General features: G+C 53.6%; 1 protein-coding gene across 1 annotated transcript in view; it reads right to left on the bottom strand.

Annotated features, from left to right (window-relative positions):
* Positions 1–228: 228 nt before the first annotated feature.
* Positions 229–11356, bottom strand: part of jarid2b (jumonji and AT-rich interaction domain containing 2b) — a 91013-nt gene continuing 79885 nt past the window's right edge. Inside the window, 11 exon segments of the mRNA XM_084695859.1 lie at positions 229–2592; positions 2815–2919; positions 3413–3596; positions 4317–4447; positions 5540–5722; positions 5889–5994; positions 7273–7387; positions 7629–7699; positions 7991–8109; positions 8389–8481; positions 10426–11045. Of these exon segments, the coding sequence (XP_084551985.1) occupies positions 2386–2592; positions 2815–2919; positions 3413–3596; positions 4317–4447; positions 5540–5722; positions 5889–5994; positions 7273–7387; positions 7629–7699; positions 7991–8109; positions 8389–8481; positions 10426–11045 (1934 nt within the window). The 3' untranslated portion in view covers positions 229–2385.

The following is an 11356-nucleotide window of genomic DNA, read 5'->3' as shown; positions in this document are numbered from 1 at the left end:
TGTATTTTATGACAGTATTTACAGTCTGTTGCCACTAAGACCAAACTACAATGCTCAAGTGTACCTGCAAGTGAGAGTACAGTACCTCCTACCGATGACTGAATAGGTTGGTGATAGACATTTGTTATGGTTTGGTGATATGCATCCATTTAGTTTCTGAGTTACAAAAACATACTCCCAAAACGGCTAAATCAACTGCACACAAACAAAACAAAACAAAAGACAGGGAATTGTCCATACGTTTTTATTAAACCTTAAGTACAAACTGCAAAAGTAAAAAACAGTCAATATAACCAACATGAAATGCCTTCCAAGTGTAGGGAAAGGCTAAAACGCTGCGCTAATAAATTAACCCGCCAGAGACCAGACTTTGAGCAAATAGTTTAGACTGTAGAAAAAAAAGAAAAAAAAATCAAACTGCAAAAAAAAGAAAAGAAATCCTGTCTGAATAGATTACATTGTAAGGCCATAAAAACTTGACAACCATGTTTTTAGTTTTTTAGTTTTTTTTTGTTGAAAACACCCGACTTGGCATTTCCTTAAATACTCCTAAAACAGTTCAGTCTTCTGCAAGGGACGACAACCAACAAACTGGATTATAGGATTTTCCTTGACAGTCACCACTGGCAAGCTCAGTGCAACATGAGTAGCTACTACATTGTTGAATTTTCAGTAATGAAAATGTAAAAACCCAGAATTTTTTTGTGAACATATTTTTCCCTTTTCTTTAAAAAAGTAAAGCTAAACAAACAAAACTAAAAAAAAAAAAAAAAAAAAAGGGGCGGGGGGGCGTCGCTACTCCCTATCCTCTTTCTTAGTGATATAAGCAGCACTTAAAACTTTATACACGGGACCAGAGCGACCCTGTAAGCATCAAACTTACACGGATGAAGAAATTGAAGTGTAAGGCTTTTTCTTCATCGAGCACTCCCCTCCCCAACCTTCCTCTCTCTTCCTTCCTTCCTTCACCCCAGAAAACAAGGCTCAAGTATTTAAAGACATTTACAGGATTATGTACAAAAGTTGATGTTGTTTGTGTCAGAACGTTCTGCTAAATCACTCATTAAACATTTGGAAAAGGGAAAAAGCAGAAAGCAAAGGAGAAAGAAAAAAAAAAAAACTTGGATTTTCATATTTCACATTTTACACTCTTTGACTAGTGGCTCTACGCACATCAGAACAAGAAAACTAAACAAATCAAAAACACAAAATAATAATAATAATAATATATAATAATTAATGTTTACTGGTACAGCTGAAACAAGAGGACTGGAAGAATGGAATGTTAACACGATTGCACATCTAGAACCGGAGAGAGGCCTAAGAGCTTCCCCGACCTGTGGGAGGGGGCATGTCGACTGGTAGCCGGTGCGCCCCCCATATTTTCTTTTGTATTGTTATACAGTAATAATAACCAACAGCACCAAAAACAATGGATCTCCTTGCTAAGTATTAGGCACAGTTTTCACTCGCTAGCAAAAGAGGGATCCCTCCATACAACCAGGAAGTGAGAGACCAGCGGCGGCCTCCTTTTTGGGGTCAAACTGACGTCGCCCTGCCTGCCTCATGTCCACCAAGGGAAAGAAAGATTGAGGAACAAGTAAAAAAGACAGAAGACTTTCGCCCCCCCCAAAAAACATTACAATTAAAACTAAAATGACAGCTAAAATCCAAATAAAATAAATCAGCCAAAAAACAACATCTGTCTTTCAAGTTTCACCTGGGATCACCTCCCCCTTTACGACCAGGACCTGCATGAGGACAGTCAGACTTTGGGTGCTACTCGTGTTGGTTCAATCCAAAAACGAGCAAAAGACCGCTCCTCTTGTTCCTCCTTGGGTTCACAGTTCAACGTGACGCGGTGAGGAAAGGGATGAGAGAATGCAGTCTAAGGGGCGGAGTCAGACATCTGACAGGTCACCAAATTGACCTATTCAGAAATGGGGGGGGGGGTGTCAGGTGATGGTTTGTCAGGTGAAGTACGGGGGGGTGGGGGCGTCACTTGTACCTGTGAACCTCTCACTTAATGCTAAGGACAACTTCGAAACCAGCAAACCACAAACAAAACAAAAGGAACCTCGACAAAGCTGGGAGAAAAGAAAAAGAACTTCTTTCGCGCTAGTGCAAAAAAGACAGCTTGCTCTTAAAAACAAGGTTGCCATACTAAGGGGGGTGGGTGTGAAAAGGGACGGGGAGATCATTTTTGGGGACGTCTACATGTCTGTGTGTGTGTGGGGGGGGGGAGGGGGCATTAAAAGCTTCAAATCAATTTGTATAAAAAAAAGACAAAGAAAAGAGGGCTTTAGTGATTCTCGAAAGTAAAAAAGGGGAGGGGTTGGGGGGGGGAAGAGGGGCACGAGGACCTCGGACGTCCCCGTCCCCCCCTCAGGACATGGCGGCGGCCGTGGCGGAGCTCTTGGCGAGGTGGGCGGGCGAGATGCGGGACAGGGACACCTCCACCGTGGCCCGCTTGCGGGGGCCGCGCTTGGGGCCCGGCTTGACGGGGCTGCCCCCGTTACACGCCTCCAGGACGGCCCCCTTCTTCACCACGGCCTTCCCACACACCTGGCTCACCAGGCTGTTGATCTGCTCCTGCGCGGGACAAACAACACGTGATGAGGATGGACTCCAAGACTTGGATACACCGCTGACGCATTTACTTTACACACAGGACACAGTACTATACGTAACACCCAACCGAGCCTCCTGTTTGACAAAAAGCATCACACCTCCTGTTTTGGAAACCAACAGGTACAGACATCGAGGCCCACCAACAGCTAGCCTGCACGCGCACACACGCACCCACGCACACACCTCGTCATAGCGGTACATCATCTTGAGGCCTCTGCAGGACTGTTTCTCCACGTAGCGCAGGGCGCATTCCAAACAGAACACGACGTTCTCATTCTCCTGGACCACCTGCAGGGGGCGACAGCGACAGAACGCCTTCAGACACACTTTACATTAAGGTTATTAAGTACCATGAAACTAAACCGATATATGTATAGTAACAACAAGTAGATACATAGGGACTCTTCAGAACCCCCCCCCCCGCCCCCCCCTACAGACACTTCTACACCCCCCCCCCCTCCATGCCCCCCTCCTCACCATGGACAAGTAACCCCCCCCCCCCCCTCTCCATGCCCCCCTCCTCACCATGGACAGGTAACCCCCAACCCCCCCCACTCTCCCCTCCTCACCATGGACAGGTAACCCCCCCCTCTCCATGCCCCCCTCCTCACCATGGACAGGTAACCCCACCCTCTCCATGCCCCCCTCCTCACCATGGACAGGTAACCCCCCCCCTCTCCATGCCCCCCTCCTCACCATGGACAGGTAACCCCACCCTCTCCATGCCCCCCTCCTCACCATGGACAGGTAACCCCCCCCCTCTCCATACCCCCCTCCTCACCATGGACAGGTAACACAGGTGAAGGCAGATCTGGCAGCGGCGCTCTGATGACTCCAGCGCCGGCCACTTGCGCGGCTTCTTCCTGCTGTCGCCGAACGCCTGGTTGTTGTCGTGGGAACCGTAGCGGGCGGAGGACTTTAGCCCTGCCTTAAACAGCTCCTTCCGCTGTTTTATCTCTATGTCCCTATTGGACGGGGAGGGGGGAGGGGCATAGGGTTAGGGAGACTGTCGAGCAAAAGGTACCTTCCTATTGGATGACTAGACTAAAAGGATGATGGTCCATGTTGCAAGAGAGGGAGCCATTAACACTGATGTTTCTCATTGGACGCAAAAGCACATCCCCTTACATTTGCATTTAGTCATTTAGCAGACACTCTTATCCAGAGCGACTTACAGTAAGTACAGGGACATTCTCCCTGAGGCAAGTAGGGTGAAGTGCCTTGCCCAAGGACACAACATCCTTTGACACAGCAGGGAATCGAACCAACAACCTTCTGATTAATATCCCGACTCCCTAACCGCTCAGCCATCTGACCCTGACATCCTTCAATAGAAACTGAATACAAAACTGGATTTTCTGTGCTACACCACCTATACATGATACACTTCCAACTGAATTTGGCACCACAATGCTAGAACACGGCGCAACAATGAGGACGCAATCAAGTGAGTATCCACTAGACCAAGCCGCTTCCTGGAACAGGCCTGCCCGTCTCCTTGGAGACCCTTTGAAGGCGGCGCAACCGATGGGCGTCTTTGATCGCGATGCTATGGCAACGCGTCCCCCTCCCCCTCCCGCGAGCCCCGTTCCACAATAAAGCCTGCCGTTAGAGCACACCGGCCGCCCTCAGCCAACCCCTTTGATGTCTGGATGGGCGGGGGGTCGTTGCCATGGCTGCCGTACCTGAGGTCTTGGAGGAGGGCGGAGATGGCGGTCAGGAGGACGCCGTTGTCACGCTTGGACTCGGCCGTGGCGATCTGGTACAGAAGCTTCTCCATGGAGAAGGGTTTGGCTATGTGACGAAACTTCAAATCCTGGGGAAAGGGAACAAAGAGGAGGGGGGGAGAGATTGAGGGAGGAAGGGAAAGAGAGAGAGGGAGGTAGAGAGAGAGAGAGAGAGAGAGAGAGAGAGAGAGAGAGAGAGAGAGAGAGAGAGAGAGAGAGAGAGAGAGAGAGAGACGGGTTGATATTTAACAAAAGAGCCCTCAAAACGCTCAGTTGTCCCAGACACCGGTCAAATTCACAAACGGCTACGATAAGAGATGGAACCCCCAAAGCCCTCAGCTGAGATACATTCTACTGAGGACACGGCAGGCACTCCAGTCCTTGTCAGTCAGGTGAATCCAGCTCATCCAGAACCCACCCCACGGGCACTGACTTGGACGGTGACTGCTGGCACTTATTAGCAAAACAACTCCTGAGGCTCATCTCTCTGCGTCAACATGCTGGACAAGGGCATACTTTGAGACCGGCAGTTCTTGCTTTGTGGTCTGTGTTTCGTGGCCTCCGGTCCAGACAGAGACTGTGTCTGACTGAAGGGGGTGGGGGAGAGAGAGAGAGAGACTGTGTCTGACTGAAGGGGGTGGGGGAGAGAGAGAGAGAGAGAGAGAGAGAGACTGTGTCTGACTGAAGGGGGTGGGGGAGAGAGAGAGAGAGACTGTGTCTGACTGAAGGGGGTGGGGGAGAGAGAGAGAGAGACTGTGTCTGACTGAAGGGGGTGGGGGAGAGAGAGAGAGAGAGAGAGACTGTGTCTGACTGAAGGGGGTGGGGGAGAGAGAGAGAGAGACTGTGTCTGACTGAAGGGGGTGGGGGAGAGAGAGAGAGACAGAGACTGTGTCTGACTGAAGGGGGTGGGGGAGAGAGAGAGAGAGAGACTGTGTCTGACTGAAGGGGGTGGGGGAGAGAGAGAGAGAGACTGTGTCTGACTGAAGGGGGTGGGGGAGAGAGAGAGAGAGAGACTGTGTCTGACTGAAGGGGGTGGGGGAGAGAGAGAGAGACAGAGACTGTGTCTGACTGAAGGGGGTGGGGGAGAGAGAGAGAGAGACAGAGACTGTGTCTGACTGAAGGGGGTGGGGGAGAGATAGACAGACAGACAGACAGACAGAGAGACAGACAGAGAGAGCTACCTTAGCAGCCTGGTATCCCAGGTTCATCCACTGGGGGGTGGCGAAGGGCACCGTCTCTGACACGCTGTAGCCGCAGCACACCTTGGACACGAAGGTCCCCGGGAAGCACACCACGAACTGGCCGCTCTGCTGCACCGTACGCTGCACCTTGATGCCCTCACGACACAGCAGCTCCGGAGAGATCTGGAGGGAGGGAGGGGGGGGGGGGGGGGGCACACACCAGGCGGGGTGAAGACGGTGGAGAAAGGAGACCGCCGGGACAGACGCAGACACACGCGACAGCAATCCCCCCCTCACGCCCCCAGACAGATCCGACATCACACACACAGGACAGGGCCGGAAGCCTCACCATGATGTTCCTCTCCAGCATCTCTAGGCCGGGGGTGCCGTTGGCCTGCAGCAGCCTGTGCACCACCTTGTCGAGCTTACTCTTCTCCTCAGCAGGGATGGAATACCTGCGGGAGCACCACACCAGTTACACTCCTGCATGTGTGTGCGAACCCTGCATCGTTAAGCAGACCCTGTGTCGTTAAGCAGATGTCTATATGGGAGCTCAGCAGTGGACTGCAACTCTCTCGCGAGTTGTCTCTTCCGCGCTCTCTCTCTCTCTCTCTCTCTCTCTCTCTCTCTCTTCCGCGCTCTCTCTCTCTCTCTTCCGCGCTCTCTCTCTTCCGCGCTCTCTCTCTCACTTCCGTGCTCTTTTTCTCACTCTCTCTCTCTCCGCTAGGGTTAGAGAGAGAGAAGGGGGGGGGGCAAGGGTTGGATTGTCCGTTGCAATTGGTACTGTGTTTTGCATTTTTGTGATTAGTCAGCCCTGCCCAGAAAGAGGCTGCTGTTACGTAAACCCGCCACCAGAGGGCGCCTGCGGCGGCCCATGCTGCTCCTGCAGCCTTTGTGAAGGACGATACGAGCTCCAGAGAAGTCGGCCCCTCCCATGTGCCCCTGATCCCGGTTCACAGATCCAAGACCTGGGTAGGCTCACGCCTCACTCGGCCTTGTTTTGGTCTGTGAACAGGGGGTGAGAGAGAGGACCCAACTTCCTGGGGCGGGCCACCTCGTAGCAACCTTCAGAGAACCTTCAGAGAACCTCACCGTCCTTTCAGTGACTCACAAAAGGGCCTCTTTTCCCCTCAGTGGATGTTTGAACGATTTGACATCGGATTGATTTATCCTTACAAATCGACGACGACGACTCGTTTTCATGTCAAGGTCAGACTCGAAACCAACGATCAAAACCCTAACCCTGGTGCATTCCCACTCCCTTCACGGACACACGACACAGGTGTGAATGCTGGAGATTATGCATGACAACTTGCCTTATCCTGGATACCTGCCCACCCACACGTATACTCACCTGGCCCCACCCGTAGGTGGAGGGAGGGGGGGTGAGGGGAGGGAGGGGCCAGTGTGCGGCCTCTGCCCAGCCCCCCTGGGACCCTGTCATTCTATCACGCAACACTCAACTGGGGCTAATGCAGAGATTAAACAGAACAACCTTCACAACAAGTCACAGGCGTGTGTGCGACTGCGTGTGGTTCGAGTGTGTGTGTGTGTGCGTGCGCGCGTGTGTACGTCGCTCTGGATAAGAGCGTCTGCGAAATGACTAAGTGTGTCTGTTTGTGTGTGTACGCGAGGCATGTGGCGTGACATCACAGCTGCTGCTTGCCGTGCGTGCGTAAGGGTGCCTGTGAGGGTCTAAAAGGGGGAGGGGGGGGGGGCTCCATGGTACCTACCAAATGCAGTCAGCACCAGTGTGTAAGTAATCAATGTATGGAAGGCGATTTTGGTCTCGAGACCAGCATGAGGTAGAAAAGACCATTCCGATGTTCAGCCATGGAATGGTCACCCCTAGAGGACAAGGAGGAGAGAGAGACAGAGAGAAACCGTCATTACATAAAACAAATTTAAACAATGGTTGTGGTTGAAGCTATTAGCACACATCACCGTATGACTCGTAATAACGTGGGCTCTTAATCGTTTCCAGTCCTAATCTCGGTATGCATTCCAGCTCGATGAAGTCATTTTCCTTTCACAAAGAAAAGGGATGTCTCAAACGCAAACTCGGAAATATCGGCTGATGCGGGCTTACCGGGTACAGCACCTAGATGCCTCAGAATGGATCCAGAGTTGTTGGGAAGGACAGTGAGGTTCCATCCGTGTCTGGGGAAAGAGGACAACAGCAGCAGGGTTAAAGCACGCACACCGGTCCTGTGCGGCAGCGGCTCGTCAAAGCGGCCTCTGCTTATCTCTAACGTTTACAGTCAGTCGGGTCAGTCATTGGTCGGCGTCCCGACGACGCCCAAATGGAAATAACCGTGAAGGCAGGTCAGGTACGTGCACCAGCATCATGCTGTGACTTTAGATTCCCGATGTGGTCGGACGCTGTGACGGTAGGTGAGATGGGGGGGCCTGTCTGAGGGAGGAGAGGGGGGGGGGGGGGGGGCGTCTTACTTTGAAAATGGCTCCGACTTTCCCACAGGGAAGCCGCTCCCATGCGTACTCGTGTCCACTTTCCCATAATGCACTGCCACGTGGCAGTCGCGCTCCTCCACTATCCTCCAGTACTCTTGCTGGGAGGGGGGAAAAGAAAGGGGGGGTGGGGGTGGAGGGGAGGAGATGGGGATGGAGGGAAAGAATGATTTTAAAAGGTTAAGAACAGGTTGGGTTTTTTTTTTGTTGAGGGGGGAGTACACAACACACATACTGATTTCTGATTGATCACAAGCCACTTACAATAGCACAGGCAAAATCGATGGTAATAAATTGGAGGGGGAGCGGGTGTAAAGGGAGGGGGGGTTGAGGGAGGTGGGGGGAGGGGGGCAGAGGGAGGGAGGGGGGTCTGTTCTTACCTCGACCTCGCTGGCCCCAGGCTCCTTGTTAAAGCACATGGTCATGGTGTTTCTGGCTATCCTGAAGAAGTTGGTCAGCGACACTGATTTCCCCTGGAACGCACAAGGGGGGGGGGGGGGGGGGACCACAAGGCACCTGTGAGCTACCATGCACGTGAACACACAGTCACGTCATCCTGGGAAAAGGACGGATTTCACCACAGACACATGGGTGCTGAAATACTACACACTGTCACAGATGGGCTTTCCAGAAGCTGACCTGAGCATGTGTTTACGTGTGAATGAGTGTGTGTGTGTGTGAGAAAGAGAGTAAAAAAGGAAAATATAGCATATATGCGCAAATGTGCCACTGTGTCTGAACAGCCCGTCAGTCTGCTGAAACAGGTCATCTGTGTGAGTGAGCTTACACAGTGTGCAGGAGTGCTGGCTTGCTTCTGTGTGTGTGTGTGTGTGTGTGTGTGTGTGTGTGTCCATTTTACTCCGCCTCCTTTCCCCTCATCTTACAGCCCGGCGCATGTCCCCCCCCCCCCCCTCCCCCCGTGCAACCTCACGAGGACCCCTCTGCCGGTGCTTTGAAGAGTCGGCCATAAATCTGCCTGCACCGCCCCCTTGCGCTCCAAGGTTTACTGACAGGCTCCTCAGTGTCTCTCCCTCCCCCCTCTCCTTCTCCCCCTCTCCTTCTCCCTCTCTCCTTCTCCCTCCCTCTCCTCCCTTTCTCCTTCTCCCTCTCCTCTCCCCTCCTCCCTCTCCTCTCCTCTCCTCTCCTCTCCTCTCTCTCCTCTCCTCTCCTCTCTCTCTCTCCAAGTGGGAGGAGTAAAGGGCTGCTGGCCTCCCTCCCTCTCTCTCCTCTTCCCCCTCTCTCTCCTCCCTCTCTCTCTTCTTCTCCGTCTCCCTCTCCTCTCCTCCCTCTCTCTCCACTTCTCCTTCTCCCTCTCCTCTCCTCCCTCTCTCTCCTCTTCCCCTGTCCTCTCCTTCTCCCTCTCCTCCCTCCCTCTCCTCTCCTCCCTCTCCTCTCCTCCCTCTCTCTCCTCTCCTCCCTCTCCTCTCCTCCCTCTCTCTCCCTCTCTCTCTAAGTGGGAGGAGTAAAGGGCTGCTGGCCCCCCCCCCTCCCTCCCTCTCTCTCTCAGCATGGGGCCACCTGGGTCACACTGGCCCCTGTCTGGAGGAAGGGGATCCGGTTACACAAAGAGGACTGAGGCAAATAGGATCCAGACCGGACGACTATGGAGCGCGTGTGTGTGCGTGCGTGTCTAAAAGGGATCCTGCGGCGTGGGGGGGGGGGGGGGGGGGGGAAATGATTCGAAATAACACAGGAGCTCCCCCTACTATGTCATATTCAGTACGTAGTTTGGGTTCCAGTGTTGGGCTTGTGCACGGACGTCTTAGCTGAACCCTCTGCAAGTTCATCGTGCGAGTGTGTGCATGCGTGTGTGTGTGTGTGTGTGCCAGGCGGCTGGGGGCGGCCATGTGATGGACAGGGAGAACACAGGCGGAGGCAGACGGCAGTGAGGAGGCAGGCCTGTGGGCTGGTTTCACAGACCTGACCTACATTCCAAGCACAACACTGCAGCCAGCCAGGCTACCACTGTACCTATGGTAACTACACAATGCATGGTGCACGTACACCGAGCGATGGCATTTTTCTTGACGTGAACGATTATTGGTGTTATTTTTATAAAGCCATACATGCTCTCTAGGATTTAATTCACACCAGTGCCACAACTGTTGCTTCAGAGGACAACAATTTGGTGTAACAACTTTAATCTCCCAGCACTTCCTGGTTTTACTACCTGGGTACAATGCAGGCTGCTTAAGCACCGTCATTATGGTCTTTCACAAGCGGCGAATATGATACTTAATATCTGGTGTGACGCGAGGACAAGTGCATGCTGTGAGGGAACGGCTCAGACAACAGCCTAGCGGGGCTCGCAGGTTCGCAGCAGAGCAGCGAGCACAGATGTTCCGTTTCTGAGAGACTAAATACCCACGCGCTATTTCGTCGAGCACATGATTCCCGGAAGATTCCGGAAGCCTCACCTTATAAATACACTTGTGCTGGTCAGAGAGAACCCCGCGCTCTTCTTCCTCCTCCTCCTCCACTTCCTCCTCGTCTTCCTCCTCCTCGCCCTCCTCCCCCCTCTCTCTCTCCTCCTTGCGTTTTTCCTGAGCAAACAGCCTCCGGCGTCCCACCTTCCCCTGCGGCCCGCCGTCCAGCTCCTTGGGCCGCCCGCCGTTGCCGCACACGCCGTTGCTGCGGTGGTGGTGGTGGTGGTGGTGGTGGCCGGCGCCCACGGCGGCCCCCAGCACCCCGCCGGCCAGCCCGTTCTTGGGCTCGTAGCGCGGCAGGCCCAGCGCCAGGCCCGCCGGCCCCTGGGGGTCCGAGTGGCCCTCCAGGGGGCCGCGGCGGCGCTCCAGGGCCTCCTTCTCCCGCAGCACGTCGGCCTGCAGCCGCAGCCTGTCGTCGGGGCTCAGGGAGTCGTAGGAGAGCAGGTACTGCAGGTAGGCCTCCTGCAGCTTGGCCAGCCGGTCCTGGGCCGACTTGGGGATGCGCAGCAGGTCGGCCAGGCGACTCCACTTCTTCAGGTCCATCACCTGCTGCATGCCGCCCATGTCGTTGATGAGCTGGAAGAAGCGCGCCAGGTCCACCTCGCAGCCACCTGGGGGGGGGGTGGGGGTGGGGGTGGGGGGATAAAGAGAATGAGCCTTAAAGATATTCCGTCGCCTCGAAACGTCTCATGTCACTTTCTATTCTTTCCTTCGTTCTTTTCTCTTTTTTTACAATCGATCAAGCTTCAAAAGCGCCTGACGGTGTCAGGAGTCAAGGCTGAGGTTACAGGTCACATCCATCCAGGAGGGGAGGGCTGGTGTGTGTGTGTGTGTGGGGGTGGGGTGTGCGTGTGCGTGTTGGAGCATACGGCCCAACGCGAGTCACCAAGGCCTACAGGTTCACCCTGTCGTAATCTCATCA

Source organism: Hypomesus nipponensis, chromosome 4, assembly GCF_054491055.1.
Source record: "Hypomesus nipponensis isolate SF chromosome 4, ASM5449105v1, whole genome shotgun sequence".
Taxonomy (NCBI): Eukaryota; Metazoa; Chordata; class Actinopteri; order Osmeriformes; family Osmeridae; genus Hypomesus; species Hypomesus nipponensis.
Note: the sequence above shows the minus strand (reverse complement) of the source record. Positions and strands in the feature narration are given on the sequence as shown.